Here is an 18,911-nt window from a genome sequence, read left to right as displayed (position 1 = left end):
TTCTACTGCTGCTTCTCTCGCTTCCTCCTCCAAACCTTGACTGGCATCTCGCCCAAGATCCAATTGAGGGTTTCCAGCCTCTCTATCTCCCATTCCGGGCTTTTCAATGCAAAGTCGTATCTCCTCAACAGCGTTCCCATCGCCACTGTCTGCTCCAGATAGCTGATATTGCGCCCAATACAACCTCTTGCACCTGCGCTGAATGCCAGGAAATATGACCGCAACGATTTGCCAGATTCCCCCAGCCATCGATCAGGGATGTATTTATCTGGGCTGGGAAAGATGGTCGGATCACGGTGCGCCGTCAATGCGGACATCATCACTGATACTCCACCTGCAATGAAATCATCGGCAATCCTCATGCCCTCCGGGGGCGTAAGTCGCAGCAGTCCGTGAACTGTTGGAGGGAAGAGGCGAAGAGATTCGTCAAGACAGGCACGGAGGTAGGGGAGATGTTTGAGACGGTCATAAGCAATAACCCCATCTTCGTAGCAGCCGCCCGTAGACTCGCAGTCTTCATCCTCTTCGGCATCTAGGGCGGCATCAATCTCGTTTCTAACTTTGCGCAGGCATTCTGGGTTCTTGAGCAGTTGGAACATCGCGTTGGCTATAGCGATGGCTGTTGTTACGGACCCCGCATTCAACATGATGCTGACCTCTGCCACTATCTCACCCCATTCGAGATTGTTTGGAACGGAGCTCTTATCTTCCATAAGTGCTTGGAAGAAGTCGTCAAGCTTCTCACCGCGTTGATAACGCTCTAGACGACGAGATGCGAGCTCCAGCGGGATCCCTTCCCATTGTCGGTGTAGCGTACCCATTCGACCATAGAACGGGATGATATCGGCAATTTTGTTGAGAAACGGGTACCAGGCATATGGCCAGATAAGGAGAGATTGTTTATGAGCCATTTTATACAGGCAGTCCCGCATGTCCGCCTCGTACTGCGTTCCATCCGTCCGACGCGCGATTGTGCGCGAATGGCCTTGATCGAGAAAGCCTAGCGGGTCCGAGAGACCTATATCAGAAATGGCGTCAAGGCTGAAGAAGTTCATCCAAGCGCGAAAATCCAGATTGACGTCTTTCGGCACAGGCTCCTTCTCACCAGGCAGAAGGGGCGCGGTACAACATTGGTCGAAATGCTTGACGATCCGACTCATCTTGTCGGCCACTTTGTGCTCCCATTGCTCGAGATTTTTGATTGCATAAGCTGATGAGAGGACTTTGCGTTTGCGGCCGTGGTCTGTGCGGTCTATCACATCCGCAAGGTGAAAATGACTGCCCGAAAAGAGGACATAGGAAGGATCCTTGATGCAAGGTGTGTTGTGGCCATATATATCTTTGATGGCTCTAACGTCCCCGTATGAAAGGGTATTGGGAGCAACACGGATCACAGGATATTTTTTGTGCATCTCCGTCAAGTACGGCGATCTCGCACCAGTATGAGCCAGAATCATCATTGGGATGGAGCTGATTCCAGAGAATATCGACATGTTAGGGAACTTGCGCAGTCCTACATGTTATTATTAGCGTCCACTCTCAACATACACAGCGGAATTCAGGCTCAACGCCACACCTTTCAGGTCACGGAAATATCCTACCAAAGGCCATGCAATAAAATAAACAAATAGGGACGCTACCAGAAGGACAGCGTGCGAAAGGGAAGAGAACCACATTCTGGCCGTACGCAAACAAAACACACAGTGGACAGCTGAAGCTGTTGAACGAACCAGGACTTGAACAATATCACTCTCTTACAAAATACAACGCTCCTCTGTGGTGCGGCATCAGCAACGCCGAGTATGATATATGACATTTATCTTCCCCAGGAGCCAAGGCAGCCTCCATCAGAGCGACTAAATGGCTGCTGATGCCAGTTGTCGCACGGAAAGGAGGGGCAACTCATTCCATGTGGGTTGGACTAGCAAGAATGGGATCAATGGAGGGGAAGAGCTGGACACCTGAACGGCTGGGCAGCATCACTATCCCTTTGCAGTTCGCTGCCCTCGTCGTCGTGGCTCCGTTGAGTTCCCTGGAATGGAAACAAGAAGACGTCGAGAAGTGGGACCGCCCAGTTCTTTTCTCATCCGAATGAGGAAAGGAATGGAAAAGGGGGAAACGGCGGAGAAATCTTTCCTCAAACAGGGTCTCGGGACGCGACACCCGTTGCACTCACCAAAGCAACTCATTCAATTCCTTCTAGCTTCCATGTTTAGCCATAGAATTCGTCGTCCTCAATCATGACATCTTTGCCGTCAAGAGTCTGCTTGAAACAAGATTATACTACACGAGAGGCACTTTCCACCATACAAGGATGCGATAGAGGTCCAATTTTTCTAGTAAAAATACCTGAGATTTGCAGGTAAACAGAAGGCCTCTCAAGCGAATTTGACAGTTTCCTGACTACATCTCGGCCCAATGTCTCTCTAGGTGCTCGATGATATGATCAATGCCCCAGCCTAACTTGACCCTGACGCCGCGGAGAAAGTCGACAGCCGCTTCTCTCTCCCCAGGAGAGTTGAGACAATGTCCGCATGCGTATAGGATGTGTGATGCCTCGAAGTTGGCTGCCACAACATGAGGATTGCTGATGGCCAGACCAATGCAGCGTTTAAGGTCAATTCTGACCTTCTGTTCCAGTTCCCGCCACATGCGTATGCTCTCAAGACCTCTACGACGGGCGGTGTGAACTGGGTCGCTCAGGGCGAGGAGTATGAGGGTCAGGTGGTAGTACATGAGCCCAATGACATGAGGGGCCTGGAGCATCGATATCGTCGGGAAAGGATTTCGGCACCCCGGCCCAGCAAGTCTATTTGGAGCGCTCTCTTCACTTGAAGCCTCAAAGACTGGCAGAAACGTGTCCGGCTTGTCGTGATACCACTGGGTCGCGGCGTGCTGCAAGGTACGCCAATCCTCGACGTCGGCTCCCGCATGTTCACTGCTTTTGGCAGAGTATACCAGAGTCTCTGCGAAAATGAAGACAATTTTGTTGGCCCAAGCGTGATCTGTGAGACCGAGGAAGACCACAGACCTTTTATAGCAGCCAAGATCCACATTCAAGGGGGCATTGCTTGTCAATGAAACGTATACACCTTGTCTCAAGACAATCCACGCTGCTGATTCTCCCAATCCGCCATTTGCGGCGACCTCTCCAACCGAATTAATGACCCGAGAGGAGCCAAGCAGATGGCACATACGATCTTCATCTGCATTTCCTGGTCAACGTCCTGTTACGGGCGTAAATGAAGGCGGATACCTACCTGACATCTCTTCTCCTTTACGCAAGACGACAATAGCCGCCAAGAAGTTCTCATCTGGAGAATACTCAGGATCATCCAAGAATCGAATCAAGATCCGGATGCACCTAGCCTGGTATTCTTCATAAAATTGGTCCGGAACACCCTGAACACGACTGCGATGAATGGAAGCGGCGGCAATGATAGCGTAAAATAGCAAAGGGCAATGCGCTGCTCTCTGGGGAACAGTTGTGGTGAAATGAGAAACATGGTCCGTGACATCTAGTTGAGGCCCGATATTGTCGATGAAATGTCGAAGGAGTTCAGCCTCTGCTAAGTCGTTCAACGGCCAAAGAGGTTTGGATTCATAGAGGACGGTACTTGTAGATGGCGAGAGTATCTGGATCTGGTTTGATGGGGTACGGTGTTGCTGTAATGGAGAAACTAAATATGTGGGAGATGAAGCGAAATGGGACGCGCCTGAAGCGCTGTCTCTCCCAAATGATAGCGATCTCTTTGCCGCATCAGATTCAGCTGCCAAAACAATACTAGGTTCTGCAACCGCATCTGCACAGTCGAGACGCACATTCATGGAATTTGGAAAAGCTCCCTCATCCTCATCAATGACGATAGAAGACTGTAAGTCACTCGAATCTTCGTCGTGATCGTTACCATGAACGAATTGGACTTGGAACACCCAGATCAGCTCAAATACTGATGCCAAGCAGTAAGACGACAATCAACAGGGAACTCACCGGGAGTGTGGAAGTCGACCCAGACATGATCACCACCGTAGACAAAGGATATCTCCCGGCCACTCTGTCCGGAAGAGCGGGATTGTTCGATCACAGAATGAACAGCTTTCAGCCGAATTCGTTTTCGTGGAGGCGGCAGGCAGGGCTCGCCTGCGGTCTCACAGTTTTCGCACCTGCGCACACCATGCTCAATGATACCTCGAATTTTGGTTAGGACATAGTGGCCATTCAGCGGACTACCGCTCACATTTACTATGCTTTTCACGGCATCGTTGGCTAGCATATTGTTAGCTGCAGTTTCATAAATCAGAGAGGATTACCACCATCCTGGTGAGCGCATAGCTCATCATATCGCTGGGGTTTGATCTCGTCCACCTTCGAGGGCAGACATCAACAATCAGAAGTAGTCCACTTCGGCGAAGACTTACTTCAAATAATCGAGCACTGTTAAAGAATAACCACGTATTTTGGCCACCAGACCGTCACCTGTTGAAGTAGCCTAGTAAGTGTGCGGAAGATGAATAGGCTGCCCGCAACAACCATGATTTTCTTTCGTGTTGAAGTATCATTACGGCGAGTCTCCGGTGCGGAGTTTGGTTCGGTAACCTCTTTAAGGTTGAGAGCATCGGTACCGGCAAAGTATTAGTCGTATTCATATATGCTAACACTTGACAACCCACAATTTGAGTGGGCACGATTGTCCGAGGTCCAAGTATCCTGAGACCCGTCTCTTGGATATTCTCTTGATGGATATGGGGTTCAATTGTCCATCACCAGTAGCATCTGCTATCATTTCAGCCACCTCGCCAGGTACAAGATAAGGCTTAGCTACTGGTCATGCAGCCGGACCCTTGAATCAGGTGAGGTATGGTGCTGTATGAGGAATCTTTCTTCCGAATCAAGCTTCGTAGATTCACCCGTGGGTCTGGCGGAATATGTCCCCGCCAATGATATTGCGCTAATCGTGAGCCATAAATGTCGATTGTCGAAGTCGGATGCCAACAAGTGCTGGGTTGAGATGTGGGTAATACATGCTCCAACGACAAGCCCGGTTTTGAGCCCCCGTGGGGAACGCCACACGAGATGTAGTAGATGTTCGACAATGATATAAAGGAGTGATTGTCGCAGAGCCATTGCCTTTTCTTGCCCGCATCGACTTCCCGGGCGGCTTTGGTCTCAGTATTAGAGGATTCTAGAGATCTGTGCCGGCTTCGGAATTATCGTTGCTTGTCGATTTCTTCAAGTCCAAAAACATGTTCCCACACGAGAAGGAGATGATCGAGAAGGGCGCCGAAACCATCCTCCACGAAGAGGATGTGCTCGACAAGGAGATCGCAGCTCTCAACACGATCGAAGACACACAAACCTCCAAGGTTGTTTGGCTGATTGCCATCTGCGTCTCTGTTGGCGGCTTCTTGTTCGGTAGGATATATTCGCACAGCCCTCGGGCATAAAGACTCCTGTTCATTGACTTTCTTCAGGATATGATACCGGTTATATTTCTAGCGTGCTTGTTACAATTGGCGATGACTTGGGGCACGATTTATCATCGAGCGAGCAGGAACTCATCACCTCAATAACCAGCGGAGGAGCATTTATTGGTGCAATATTCGCCGGTTTGACCGCAGACCGCTATGGCCGCAAGATCTCCATTTATTGTGGCTGCGGAGTCTTTGTCGTCGGCGCCATTCTCCAAGCTGCAGCTTTTGGCGTCGCTCAAATGACTGTAGGAAGATTCATCGTTGGGCTAGGCGTTGGTGAGTTTCTCGAAGACCCGTATTCGTATTGACAGTGCTCTGGTCCAAAGCTTCTGTCTCTCCTCGTCCATGATTTGATGCTGACGACAAATCAGGGAGTGCGGCAATGGTTGTACCTCTGTAGGTTCTTCATCCTTTTCAGCAATTTTTTCCTGGTTGGCGAAGGCCTCCCAGTGCACGTCTCTCAACCGTAGAACGGGCTAACAGATACGAACAGGTACATTTCCGAAATTGCTCCAGCGAAGTATCGCGGTCGTATGATCACTATGCAAACCTGCAACATCACAGGCGGACAATTCATTGCGTATTGCATTGGAGCTGGGTTCGCCGAGGTCAAATCTTCCGGCTGGCGATACGTTGTTGCTATTGGAGCAATTCCTGCCATCGCGCTGGCTTTGTTCCTCCCCTGGTGTCCGGAAAGCACTCGGCAGCTGGTAGCGCACGGAGAACTTGGGCAGGCCGATACCGTGCTGGCTAGATTGTATCCAAATTCGACCACAGAACAGCGTCAGGACAAGATTCGAGCTATCCAGCAAGATCTGCATCAGGCCACTGAGCTGATGGCTCACAAGTCGCTCTGGTGGTCATACAGACAGCTGCACATAGTTCCCGCCAATTTTCGTGCCATGCTGACAGCGTGCTGCGTGATGGGAGTAAGCCAACTTTGCGGGTTCAATACACTGATGTGAGTTTTTCAGGCCCTTCCCATATCTTGTTGTGCAAGAATCTCATATAACCGTCCTGCAGGTACTACAGCGGCACGCTGTTTGCCCTTGTCGGCTTCAACAAGCCGGTTGCTGTCTCAATTGTGGTCGGGGCTTGCAACTTTTTGGGATGTTGCATCAACCTGATCATTGTCGACCGCTTTGGCCGGCGGAGAATCCTCATCTTTACCGTCCTGGGGATGTCTCTCAGTCTTGTGCTCGCAGCCGTTGCCTTCCACTATATTCCAATCAACTCCAAGGATCTTACACTCGAGATCAACAACGTAAACTGGGCTGGCATTTTGGTACTCGTCACAATCATCTTTTACGTGGGCTTCTTTGGCACTGGCGTTGCCCCTGTTTCCTGGATGGGGGCGGAGCGTCTTCCACTTGAGGTTCGTGCCATGGGAACCATGGTCATGACTGTTACCTGCTGGGGGACCAATATCATCATTGCCTCAACCTTTCTGTCGATGATGAAATCTTTGAGCCCCAGCGGCGCATTTGGCTTCTATGCAGCCATTTGCTTTCTGGGGTTCTTGTTCGCTGTCTTCTGCTTCGCGGAAACCAAAGGTATGTCTCTGGAAGAGATTCGAGAGGTATTCAACCACGGTTTTGGAGTTCGGTACGCACGTAAGTGGCAGAAACAGCACGCCTTGGACAACAAGAGAGCGGCTGTGTCCGCCTAACCGGAGAAAAGTTGCAGGCTGTTGCTGCTGCTGTCGACTAAGAGGGGTCGCAGGAAGAGCCTAAAGCAGACATGTCGGAAAGACTAAGATATGAGATTGGCGAGGTTTGTCCAACAACACAACTGCAAGAAATGATGCGTTGGAGCCAGCAATTCGAAGTTCTAGAATGGTCAATGAGAGATGAGTCAAAGTTGAATTTCCGCAGTATAAAGATCAGATGGGACCGTTGGGCAATCAGCCACCTGGCGGTGCTGCCAGTTTCCACATGATCCCAACACAGTTGATAATGTGGGCTGTCGAAGTAGTCTGTCTTGGTTTTCTGCATCCCAACCATAGGATTAAACCTGCAACCTCTGGTGATGCTCCCAAGCCCCTCGGATCCTTTGCATCATGACAGGGACAGGCGATTCCAAGAGCATGGGAAGAGCTGGAATTCACTTTCCCGGAGGAAGTCGGGGATGTTTCGAATATTTTCACCGTTGTAAGACATAGGCTGGTTATTTAATTCAGAAATTAACTGACGGGGGAGTTGATTTTAGACATGGACAGCTCTGTTTAGGGGGTTGGAGGGAAATGACTCTGGATTGTGCAGCCTTTCATTACCTCGAGGCTGTTGATATTGCACGGTGAGACATATCGTCCGTTTGAGGTTTTGACTTGACTAACGCTGATGATGGGCTTGAAACATGGCTTGAAGAGGCAGCGCATCTGATGGTATAATCTCTTTTGATGTGATAGATGGCGATGCTTAATGAGTTCTTCACATCCATTGCACTTGATCTTTCGTCAATAGACATGGGTTGTTGGTTGTTAGGAGCGCGAGAGTTGGCTGTTGCGTATCTTGCGTATCAAAGAAAAATGCTGTTGTTGGGTTTATGCCCCGCCGTTGTATCAAATGACACTTTCAAATGACACTCGGCGCGCTCAGCGGGCCAGGAGCTTTGCAACTCCGCAAGATGGAACTTCGATATCGATCAATTGACGCAGGTGCTTGAATTCTTCCATCATTCGGCTTTCAGTCAGACTTAGCTCTTGCTCTTAAAGCCGTCGCCAGAGATGCAGGCATTTAAGGCCTGCGCTCCTCGGGCGCTGCGATCTGCGACTAGCACTACGTCAAGAAGCTATGCCACAGTCTCGTCGGGTTCACCCTATACTCAGACGCGGAATAACTTGAGAATCCACGCGGACACGAAAGTCCTCTTTCAGGGTTTCACGGGGAAGCAGGGCACATTTCATGCTCAACAGGCAATTGAGTACGGCACTAAGGTTGTGGGTGGAACGAACCCGAAAAGCGAGCCTCCCCATCAGCTTCTTGCAAAGATACAACATGCTGACCGCAAGCAGAGGCCGGTACCCAGCATCTCGGTCTACCCGTTTTCAAGAATGTTACCGAGGGTGTAAAAGAGACAGGAGCTACTGCAAGTGTCATATTCGTACCGCCTCCGGTAGCAGCAGCTGGTATCATGGAAGCTATTGAAGCTGAAATACCGCTGGTGGTTTGCATTACTGAAGGGTAAGGAGGCTCTTATACAGATTTCACTTACTGACAAACTTCAGAATTCCCCAACATGATATGCTTAAGGTCACCGACGCGCTAAAAACCCAAAGCAAGACACGTTTGGTCGGTCCCAACTGCCCTGGAATCATCGCGCCCGGCCAATGCAAGATCGGCATCATGCCAGGATTCATCCACAAACGAGGAAGAATTGGGATCGTATCAAGATCGGGAACACTGACATACGAGGCGGTCAATCAAACAACCCAAGCAGGTCTCGGACAATCTTTGGTCGTGGGTATCGGAGGTGATCCATTCAGCGGCACCAACTTTATTGACTGCCTGAGTGTTTTCATGGAAGACGACGAAACAGAGGGTATCATCATGATTGGTGAGATTGGAGGGAGCGCCGAGGAGGACGCGGCAGAGTTCCTGAAGAGCGAGAACAAGAAGAACAAGCCCGCAGTCAGCTTCATTGCCGGTATCACTGCCCCTCCAGGACGCCGAATGGGACATGCTGGTGCTATTGTCAGTGGAGGAAAAGGTGGTGCCGAATCAAAGATCTCGGCATTGGAAGCTGCTGGAGTGATCGTGGAGAGGAATCCAGCCATGCTGGGCAAGTCATTGCATGCACAGTTCGTCAACCGGGATCTGGTCTGATTGGAAGGCCTTCAGATAAGATGTTCGGTGAGGAGGGACACTCGAGTCTTCAAGGGGTGCACGCATGTATTTTGATACCACAAATAAAGCGCATGTGATAACATTCTACATGGCCGCATGCCCTATGAGCCGTGAATGTTCAGCTCTTGTACAGGGGCTGCCCTGATCTTGGGGCCCTCTAAAACGCATGATCCCTCCCATCTACGCCGTCAGTCTGCCCAGCTCTTCGGAGAGTATCTTCTCCTTTATCGCAGAGAATCCGTTATGATCACAGTGATATAGCGCCCCGCCGACTCGCCCGAACATGCAGCCAAGCTTGAAAGCCACAGAATACCAAGAATGCCTGGCCTGCAAGTCAATATCGAACACCTTAACAAGCGGTCCAGAGGATGGAGACTCACAGCATAAACCGCCACTGCAATAAATATAGAGCCTGCGACCGCTCCACCGTCTTCAGGATCTCCTTCTAACCCCATCATCGAGTGATGGTCTGTCTGTACGCCCCAGGCAATCAGTATGAACTTCACTCGAATCGTGCTTGGTGTATGGCGGGCAACACTCGTACCGCAAACAGGCCCCCTACAATGGAGAGGATGACAATGGCGAAGACCGAGAGAACCGTGCTGTCAAAGGGTCAGTAGTCCGCACCACACACAAATATCGACGAAGGTCGAAAGACTGACCAGCTCCATGCGTTCAAGGCGGATACGACTGGCTTCATAATGAGCTGTTTGTCTCAACGTGCTGGAACCGAAATGCAGGACTTCGCGCTCCCTGTCGGCACTAAATAGCCCGTTTGACGTGGTGGACAGTCACTCGAGGATATACCGTGCGACACGCCCCGTGCGACAGGTCCGATGGCGATTTCTTAGATGGAGGTATTACTCTTTAAAGGTCTTTGGGCTGCACAGGAGTGACGTGCGCTTCCTTAACAGGTTGAACCTTTAAGCTGAGGTGTTCCTGCGGCCAGCATCGGGGCAGCTCGAGATGCGGAATTCCGACGGAACAAATATTTTCCATTCCGAGTCCCCAAGTCCTCGTATGACCTTGGTCTGATGATCCAATTCCTGAGGTGTGAAGAGTACATATGACCTTCTTCCCATCTGACGACCTTCAACGAACATTTATCTGTCTCAAGTATTCATTCTCTCCTCTTCAACTCTGTTATTTTGAACTATCCTTGAAAAGGATGGTGTGAGCGACACCCCGAATCACAGTACGATTAGGAACCCACCCCTTAAAATTCACATTCGAAGACATCGGTGCAACTCTGGCACGTGCTCCCTGACGACTTCCTTTCCGTCTGTCGTCAAGACATTCACACCCTTTAATAGTCTCCGCCGACATATTCATGACCCGTAGTGATCATAGCTCAGATAGCAGCGAGCGCTCCCCGCTCATTCGAGAAGCCAAAAACTCGAACAAAAATGACGATATCCCCGAACAACCACTTCTGGAGCAGAGACGCCATTCGGAGGAGCCACGCCAACCAGAGGATGGACTCCTTTCGGATGAGCGAACAATGTCAGAGGCGATTGACTATGAAGAGTCCATAGTGGAGTCCAAAGATACCCTGTACCTCGCCTTTCTCACGATTTGCATTGGGGGCCTTCAGATAGTCTGGTCCGTTGAACTCTCCAATGGCTCCCCATATCTGCTCTCTCTTGGAATGAGCAAAGCCTTGCTCGCATTCGTTTGGCTTGCAGGCCCCTTGACCGGGTCACTTGTTCAGCCATACATCGGAATTCTAAGCGATCGATGCCGAGTCTCGTGGGGGAAAAGGAAGCCCTTCATGATCGCCGGGACCCTGGGCACTGTTGCTTCGTCGATGATCCTTGCATATGCGCGAGACATCATCCGGGTCGTTGGAGGACTTGACGCAGATGCACAGTATGCCGGGGGCTACAAGACTGGAACTATCGTCCTTGCCACAGTCATGATGTGGTGTCTGGACTTTAGCATCAACACCGGTAAGTTCATTCTGAGGGCCTTTCTCCCACATATCTAACACCCTCCCAGTACAAGCCGCAATTCGCGCGTTTATTGTCGACAACGCTCCTTCTCATCAACAAGAGTCGGCCAATGCATGGGCTTCACGCATGACAGGCATTGGGAATGTGTTCGGCTACATCTTTGGATACCTGAATCTGCCACGATATTTCAGCTTCTTTGGAAACACTCAATTCAAGGTCCTGGTTGTCCTAGCATCCATTGCGTTAAGTTCGACTGTTTTGATCAGTATCCTCGCCATCAAGGAGCGGAACCCACAACTTGATCCCCCGTCGAAGGCCGATTACGAATCGGGGGGTTTGCTGTCCTTCTTCAGACAAGTCTTCAGTTCCATCAAGCGACTGCCGCCTCAAGTCCGCAAGGTCTGCGAAATACAATTCTTCCACTGGCTAGGCTGGTTTCCTTTTCTCTTCTACATTACGACTTATATTGGTCAACTATACGTTGACCCCCATCTGAAGCCTGGTCTTTCGGATGATGAGGTAGAGCAGTTTTGGGGCAAGGCTACTCGAGTAGGAACACTTGCACTCCTCACCTACGCGATCGTATCGTTTGCGTCAAACATAATCTTGCCCTTCTTAGTTGTACCAACGTACAAACACAAAACGACAGATGACGCCGAAGATTTTGCGAGACCAATCACTCCGACTTCGCCTATCGGCACGAGATCACGGGAATTTCCGTGGGGCGAGCGCCCTACACTCAGTCGGTCTCAGACCAGTCTGTCACTCAATCGGCCGCTCTCGAATCCTGTCGCGAGCACATCGTCCACTCGCAATTCTGGCATTTTTAGACACTGTTTGGATAGGATGCAAATTCCAGGGTTGACATTGCGACGAGCGTGGCTAATCTCTCAGCTTCTCTTCACGCTCTGCATGTGGAGTACTGTGTTCATATCGACACCCCTGGCGGCATCAATTATGACTGCTCTGGTCGGAATCTCCTGGTCATTGACATTGTGGGCTCCGTTTGCATTGATCTCCGCAGACATTTCACAACGTGATGAAGCGAGGCGAAAGAGACAGCGGCAGAGACTCATAAATGGAGAAGATCTTGAAGACCTTGATGATAAAGAAACAGATGAAGAAGATCAAGCTGGTATTATCCTTGGACTTCACAATGTTGCTATCAGTGCTCCACAAATTCTGGCAACATTGATTAGCAGCGCCATCTTCAAACTGCTTCAGAAGCCACGAAACGAGCCAGGAGATGTCAGTGTGGGATGGACTCTGAGGATTGGCGGGCTTGGGGCGCTGGCAGCTGCCTTTATCACTTGGCGGATGGAGGAACCTGGGAATGAGGATGATTGAGACATCTGATTTACAGGCCCGCATTGTTCAGGCGGTGGTAAGTCATGGTTTGGCATGGGTCATTGGTTAAACGCAGTGGATGGGCTGAGCTGGAGCAAATCCGACTTGGAATGTTAGACTAGATTGAGATGTCCCGGATATGCAACCCCGTCAAAACTAGCACGAGGTTGTTGCAAGCGAGCTTGGGATATGGAGCATTGGAGGGTCTGGAGGGTGCTCAGCAGCATTGTGACCAGGGTATGGGGAAGGGAAATGGAATGTACAGTAGGTTGATACATCTGCAAGGAACTGCTTTAGCACAACGGCCCTTTTCTATTCCCAGCGGCGTGTTCTTGGGCTTGAGGCTCCTTCTGGATGGCGCAATGCAAGGCTTCATGTGACAGAGTTTTTAGGCGCTCGGCGTCTTTTAGTTGCTTCCTCTGTCAATTCACAGGAATTGTAGGGCGACACTCGGCAGGAGCTGTGTCGCATGGTGTTTTATATGCCAGTGTGGTCGACGGCAGGCCAGTCAATCCAAGGGTCGGCACAGCCAAAGTCAAGAGAATCAGAACCATTCTTCGTCTCTTCATTTCTTCTATATGTGAATCTGACAGAGGCGTGTCTGATCCGACACGGGCACTTCCCCCTCTTCGAATACGAGGTCGACTAGGTACGCAAACCAATGTGCTGGCCACAAGTTGCCCATATCTCCACCATCTTTTGTGGCGAACACTGACAGGCCCAAAAGGAACCGAAGAGCAACCGTGAGGATGGATCGATAACTGCGGTTTGCCACGGCGCGCCTACAGGCTGTCAGGCTAAAGTTCGGCATCTTGGGTGAACAGGACATTTGCCGGACAGCATCAGTCCGCAACCAATCCGGTAGAAATGCCATCCATCTAAGACGGTGGATCGTTCCATCGTCAACTCTGGAAGCGAAAAAAAATGGTTACCACCAGGATAAATCATGGCATTTGATCACCCTGGCGGCGAGGCGGACTCGGCAAAAGGGTACAAATATCATACGAGCCATGGTCCCTGCCAGAGAAGCGACACTTCTGCTCCTCGAGTCCACTGTTTTCTTACAAGGAAGGCTCTGAGCACGGGAGTCTAGTTTTTCTTGAGACGCTGATACATCCAAACTAGAGCCCGTCAGCCCGCGAATCGACCCACTTTCTCGTCTCCCTGTATCTACTTCAATCCCTCGCAATCCGGTGAAAGAGAAACGAAAAGAGCTGGTGATTCTCGTCGACCACCTCCGCCATGGTCAAAGACATCGCCCCTAGAGCAGGTTTGCCTGCTGATTTCCTTTGGGGCTTTGCAACTGCCGCGTTCGTATACTAATTGCCAATCTACATGCCCATACTAACGGGGTGCAGATATCAGATTGAAGGTGGTGCCACGGCAGATGGACGAGGCCCTTCAATTTGGGATAGCTTTTGCAAAATCCCCGGCAAGATTGCTGACGGCAGCTCCGGGGATGTGGCATGCGACTCATACCATCGAACAGCCCAGGACATTGAGTTGCTCAAGAAGCTTGGTGCCAAAGCATATCGTTTCTCCATCTCCTGGTCCCGTGTCATTCCGCTAGGTGGCCGGAATGACCCAGTCAACGAGGCCGGGCTCCAATACTACGTCAAATTTGTTGATGACCTCCTCGAGGCAGGAATCGTGCCCTTCATCACACTTTTCCACTGGGATCTCCCCGACGAACTCGACAAGCGATATGGAGGGTTCTTGAACAAGGACGGGTTTGTTGCCGACTTTGCCAACTATGCACGAGTCATGTTCGAGGCCATGGGTTCTCGGGTCAAACACTGGATCACATTCAACGAACCATTCTGCAGCGCCATTCTCGGATACAATGCCGGTGTGTTTGCCCCAGGTCGTTCCAGTGACAGGAAGAGGAGTGCGGTCGGTAACGGATCTACCGAACCTTGGGTAGTCGGCCATCACATCCTGCTGGCACATGCAACTGCAGTTAAGATCTACCGAGAAGAATTCAAGTCGCGAGATGGAGGAGAGATCGGAATCACCTTGAACGGTAAGCTTCCTCCCGCTCTGACTGTCCGAAACAACATCAGTCTCACATGGTGCAGGCGACTGGACCGAGCCATGGGACCCTGAGGACGAACGAGACCGGGAAGCATGTGATCGCAAAATTGAGTTCGCCATCTGTTGGTTCGCCGACCCTGTGTATTTCGGGCACTATCCAGAGTCGATGGTAAAGCAATTGGGTGACCGTCTGCCCAAGTTCAGCGAAGAAGAAAGCGAACTCATGAAGGGTTCGAACGATTTCTATGGCATGAATCACTACTGTGCCAACTACATCAAGCACAAGGAAGGCCCCGCCGACCCGCTCGACTTCGCAGGCAACTTGGAGATCCTCATGGAAGACAAGTACGGCAACAGCATCGGACCTGAAACACAAAGTTTCTGGCTCCGACCGCACGCTCCAGGATTTCGAAAGTTGATGAAATGGCTGAGTGATCGATACGGACGGCCGAAAATCTACGTGACAGAGAATGGCACGAGTCTGAAGGGCGAGAATGACTTGTCGCGCGACGAGATTCTCGAAGATGACTTCCGGTGTGAGTATTTCCGGAGTTATATCACCAGCATGGCAGAGGCCGTGGCCGAGGATGGATGTGATTGTCGTGGGTATATGGCATGGAGTCTCATGGAGTAGGTTTCCCCCACCGTTTCCTTGTCTGTCCATGTCGGCTTGCAGGGCCCATTGATGCTAACCCATGGACGCACAGCAATTTCGAATGGGCTGAAGGATACGAGACTCGCTTTGGGGTCACCTATGTTGACTATGAGAACGATCAGAAACGGTACCCGAAGAAGAGTGCTCTGGAGATCAAGAAGATATTTGACGAGTACGTTGGCAAGATATGAATGGGGACGGTTTGTCAGATCCATACTTTGAGTGCTAGAGCAGGAGAGCCATTCATTGTAATATGGCATGAGACCTCGGGAGTTTTGCGACATTTTCAGGAGACGATGCATTTAGGGATTGCTGTAGAACTCGGATCATATACTGCCGATACGCCAGTTAAACCGGACAACCGGTGGATGTGCTTTGCTCGGCTGTTTGATGATTTATTATGGAACTACATCTCCTGACATTGGCAACATTATGTATTATTCGAGTCGAGAGCGTAGACTGTTTTGGGTAGCTGGGCAGCTGGAAGTCGTGGCGGGCCTCAATCGGCATCGGCTTCTGCGAGAATCTGCGGCCGACGGTCTCACTTTCGCATTTTCCTCGCCTTTAAAAACAATTCCTCTTCCCCCCCCTTCAATATCGCACAGATACCCTGTAACCCTCGGAGGTCTTTTCACATTCTCACAAAATCATTATGGAGACGCCCACGGTGCCCATCAACTTCGTCCCTGCAAAGGCGGGCGAGACCTTCAAGGTTGGAACCATCACCATCCGAATCATGGAGGACGGCTCGAGGACAGGTTTGTGTCCTATCTCATTCTGCCACAGATTTACAATGAATGAACTGCTAATGTTGCGGTGCAGATAGTGAGTGTTAACCGCCAGCTGAGCTCTTTCGGGTCGCAATGTACTGATTGACATGCCCAAGATCGCATTGGCAGGTGAGTGTTTGAGGGGCGTCCACTTCGACGGCTTTTGGGATGTGATGTCGAGAATATGACCTTGACTCGAATCGCCAGTGCCGAGTTCACGGTTCCTCCGCATACTTCAGGGTAAGAATCAGAGAAAATCTGGAACTGCAAATCTTTCTGGGTCGTGGCCGTGAGGCTGACATGGACGGATGGCGTCGTTGGTTCGTCAAGGCCACCTCCACACTGGCATGAAATGGTAAATATCAAACACCACTCAACCCAATCCCAAACCAAGCACCCTACGTCCCGCTAACCTCTCCCTTTCCATCTCAAGCACGACGAAACCTTCCTCGTCACCCAAGGGACCTTGCGCTTCCATGCCCTCAACGGCCAAACCGTCGATGCAAAGCTCGGAGACTTCGTGACGGTGCCGCCGCGGTCGCCGCACACATTCAGCAACCCGTACGACGAGGAAGCCAAGTTCTTCAACACATACACGCCCGCCTTCTACATCAACTACTTCCGGCTCCTGGCGACCATGAACGAGCAGGGAAAGCCGATGAATCCCGAGGCGAACCGCAAGGCCATGGCTGTAAGTTGCCTCGCCCCAGCTTCTCATCGTCGGTGTATGTCTTCTAGGCGGTTCGTGTGCTAATTGACGCCCGCGGGGGGGCGCTGCTGGGCAGTATTTCGCGACCATTGGCGTCGCGGACGACGAGATGCAAATGGACAAAGAACAGTTCTACGGCACTGCAGCCCCATCGAAGAAATGAGGTTGGATGAATAAGTCTGAAGGGGTGGGAGCTTTGTGAGGTCTCGGGAAAGAGCGCCGGCAAAGTGGTCGTCGAGCAAAGCCCAAAATGCTGTGAATGCTCCTCGATCGCAATCAACCGTGATTAAGGACAGGGAAAGGGAGACAGTATCGACAACATCGCTCCATTGGTGCTCAAGCTTACCCTCATGCTTGTTTACTCCTTCCTTCCTTCCCACCCAGACCCGTCTCGTATCCCCGGTTGCAGGGGCAGTTGTCCACACGCCTGATAGTCATTTTCGCCATCGCACCGGGGTTTTTCTCACGTCCTTGGCCGGATGTTCGCATTTCCGCAAACGCAAAAGGATGCAGTGCAATGCGGGTCGTGCGTAGGTCGATTGCCCAGTCATCATGAAAGCCCAGTCTTGAACGCGATACGTGATTATCTGCATGGATAGCATGCGTGCGTTCTCTGTGTCGGCCCTGTAAACGAACGTCCGGGAGAATTCTATCTATGCTTCTGAGACAAATACACCAGCCATGCCCATGCCCGTGCCGATGCACATACTCGTAACACCGACCTTTTGCTTACGCCGCTTCAGCTCTGAAAGCAGGGTCACCACTTGCCGTGTACCGGTGGCGCCTAAGGGGTGGCCGATAGCACTGGAGGGATGGGTCGTTAGCGTCTATGGCTCGATTCCTCAGAATAAAGAAGGGGGTTGAGAGGAAACTCACATGGCACCTCCTCGGACGTTGACCTTGTTGATATCCAAGCCGAGTTTGTTGACGCAGTAAACATACTTTTACACCAGCCCATGAAATTAGCTTCAGACCGCCTTTCCTGGCTGAGAAATGGAAAAACACCGGAGAAAACTCACCATAGAAGCAAAGGCTTCGTTGATCTCAAAAAGATCCACGTCATCTGTGCTCAGGCCGGTCTTCTGCAGGATCTTGGGGATCGCCAGACTCGGGCCGATGCCCATAATGCGTGGCTCGAGCCCGACGACGGTGCTCTTGACATACTTGCCGATGATCGGCTGGCCCAGTCTCTGGGCCGTTGACCGCTTCATCATCAGCACGGCCGCTGCCCCGTCGGTGACTTGGGAAGCATTGCCTCCCGTAGTGGTCGGTCCCCATTGCGGGAAGGCGGATCGAATCTTGGACAAGCCCTCATAGGTGGTGCCCGGTCTGATGCCATCATCCTTGTCCAGCGTGACCCTCTTGGCCTCCTTGGTCTTGGGATCGATCCACTTGGTCGTGACCGGGGAGATCTCGTCCTTGGTCCAGCCTTCTTTCTGGGCCTTTTCGGCGCGGTTGTGCGACATCTCGGCAAATTTATCCTGCATCTCCCTCGTGATGTGGAAGTCACGGGCCACATTCTCCGACGTCCAGCCCATGGGCTCGACATTGTCTTTGGCGATGGGGTGGGACATGACGGTGTCGCTCATTGGCGGAGGGGCGTCTCTGTTGGACGACATGCTCTCTATGCCGACGGCGATGCCCACGTCAATGGCGTCGATGGCAATGGAACTGGCAAGGGTCTGGATGCTCAACAGGCCCGACGAGCAGAATCTCGAAGCGATGCTCGTGGCTGTGGTGACGGGGAATCCCGCGGCGAGAACGGCACTTCTGGCCACGAAACCTGGGGCGGGTTGGAGGACATTGCCCACACAGACATCTTCGACCAGGTTAGGATCGATGCCGGACTTGTCCTTGATGGCTTTCAGCACATGGATCAGGAGCTCGTCGGTGGCGGTGTCCTTGAGTCCACCCTTTCTGGCCTTTGTCAGCGGAGTGCGCGTGGCACATGTGATAACAATGTCGTCGGGATTCTTTTCTAAGATTTTCTGCAGGCCGGGAGAGTGAGTTGTGGTTGATGTGGAGGAGAGCTGGCCCGAGATGGCGTCGAGGCGTCTTTGAGCGCTCATTGTGCTGGGTATGAAGTAGAGAAGCCACGGATTACGACACAGGGAGGGAAAGGAAGAC

The 18,911-nt window shown here is 51.4% G+C and overlaps 9 protein-coding genes across 9 annotated transcripts; 5 read left to right on the top strand and 4 right to left on the bottom strand.

Annotated features, from left to right (window-relative positions):
* Positions 1-2: 2 nt before the first annotated feature.
* A1O5_04251 (cytochrome P450 oxidoreductase) lies at positions 3-1,493 on the bottom strand (the record flags this gene model as incomplete). The annotated part of the gene is made up of 1 exon (XM_007744859.1): positions 3-1,493. One exon carries the CDS (start codon positions 1,491-1,493, stop codon positions 3-5), a length of 1,491 nt encoding a protein of 496 aa, XP_007743049.1.
* Positions 1,494-2,403: 910 nt separating this feature from the next.
* A1O5_04250 (uncharacterized protein) lies at positions 2,404-4,274 on the bottom strand (the record flags this gene model as incomplete). The annotated part of the gene is made up of 3 exons (XM_007744858.1): positions 2,404-3,215; positions 3,261-3,923; positions 3,992-4,274. 3 exons carry the CDS (start codon positions 4,272-4,274, stop codon positions 2,404-2,406), a joined length of 1,758 nt encoding a protein of 585 aa, XP_007743048.1.
* A 970-nt stretch (positions 4,275-5,244) lies between these two features.
* A1O5_04249 (uncharacterized protein) lies at positions 5,245-7,141 on the top strand (the record flags this gene model as incomplete). Its single annotated transcript, XM_007744857.1, has 5 exons — positions 5,245-5,413; positions 5,473-5,752; positions 5,848-5,868; positions 5,966-6,433; positions 6,496-7,141. The coding sequence occupies 5 exons, from the start codon at positions 5,245-5,247 to the stop codon at positions 7,139-7,141; spliced, it is 1,584 nt and encodes a 527-aa protein (XP_007743047.1).
* Positions 7,142-8,197: 1,056 nt separating this feature from the next.
* A1O5_04248 (succinyl-CoA ligase [GDP-forming] subunit alpha, mitochondrial) lies at positions 8,198-9,296 on the top strand (the record flags this gene model as incomplete). The annotated part of the gene is made up of 3 exons (XM_007744856.1): positions 8,198-8,491; positions 8,524-8,654; positions 8,699-9,296. 3 exons carry the CDS (start codon positions 8,198-8,200, stop codon positions 9,294-9,296), a joined length of 1,023 nt encoding a protein of 340 aa, XP_007743046.1.
* A 201-nt stretch (positions 9,297-9,497) lies between these two features.
* A1O5_04247 (uncharacterized protein) lies at positions 9,498-10,017 on the bottom strand (the record flags this gene model as incomplete). The annotated part of the gene is made up of 4 exons (XM_007744855.1): positions 9,498-9,644; positions 9,698-9,790; positions 9,862-9,919; positions 9,980-10,017. 4 exons carry the CDS (start codon positions 10,015-10,017, stop codon positions 9,498-9,500), a joined length of 336 nt encoding a protein of 111 aa, XP_007743045.1.
* An 801-nt stretch (positions 10,018-10,818) lies between these two features.
* Positions 10,819-12,616, top strand: A1O5_04246 (uncharacterized protein; the record flags this gene model as incomplete). The annotated part of the gene is made up of 2 exons (XM_007744854.1): positions 10,819-11,266; positions 11,316-12,616. 2 exons carry the CDS (start codon positions 10,819-10,821, stop codon positions 12,614-12,616), a joined length of 1,749 nt encoding a protein of 582 aa, XP_007743044.1.
* Positions 12,617-13,858: 1,242 nt separating this feature from the next.
* A1O5_04245 (beta-glucosidase) lies at positions 13,859-15,496 on the top strand (the record flags this gene model as incomplete). The annotated part of the gene is made up of 4 exons (XM_007744853.1): positions 13,859-13,926; positions 13,975-14,639; positions 14,695-15,280; positions 15,358-15,496. The coding sequence occupies 4 exons, from the start codon at positions 13,859-13,861 to the stop codon at positions 15,494-15,496; spliced, it is 1,458 nt and encodes a 485-aa protein (XP_007743043.1).
* Positions 15,497-15,957: 461 nt separating this feature from the next.
* On the top strand, positions 15,958-16,947 carry A1O5_04244 (uncharacterized protein; the record flags this gene model as incomplete). The annotated part of the gene is made up of 6 exons (XM_007744852.1): positions 15,958-16,063; positions 16,192-16,204; positions 16,283-16,315; positions 16,406-16,430; positions 16,509-16,766; positions 16,861-16,947. 6 exons carry the CDS (start codon positions 15,958-15,960, stop codon positions 16,945-16,947), a joined length of 522 nt encoding a protein of 173 aa, XP_007743042.1.
* Positions 16,948-17,437: 490 nt separating this feature from the next.
* A1O5_04243 (acetyl-CoA acyltransferase) lies at positions 17,438-18,853 on the bottom strand (the record flags this gene model as incomplete). Its single annotated transcript, XM_007744851.1, has 3 exons — positions 17,438-17,588; positions 17,661-17,725; positions 17,804-18,853. 3 exons carry the CDS (start codon positions 18,851-18,853, stop codon positions 17,438-17,440), a joined length of 1,266 nt encoding a protein of 421 aa, XP_007743041.1.
* Positions 18,854-18,911: the final 58 nt, after the last annotated feature.

This window comes from Cladophialophora psammophila, assembly GCF_000585535.1.
Source record: "Cladophialophora psammophila CBS 110553 chromosome Unknown aczJe-supercont1.5, whole genome shotgun sequence".
NCBI lineage: Eukaryota > Fungi > Ascomycota > Eurotiomycetes > Chaetothyriales > Herpotrichiellaceae > Cladophialophora > Cladophialophora psammophila.
Note: the sequence above shows the minus strand (reverse complement) of the source record. Positions and strands in the feature narration are given on the sequence as shown.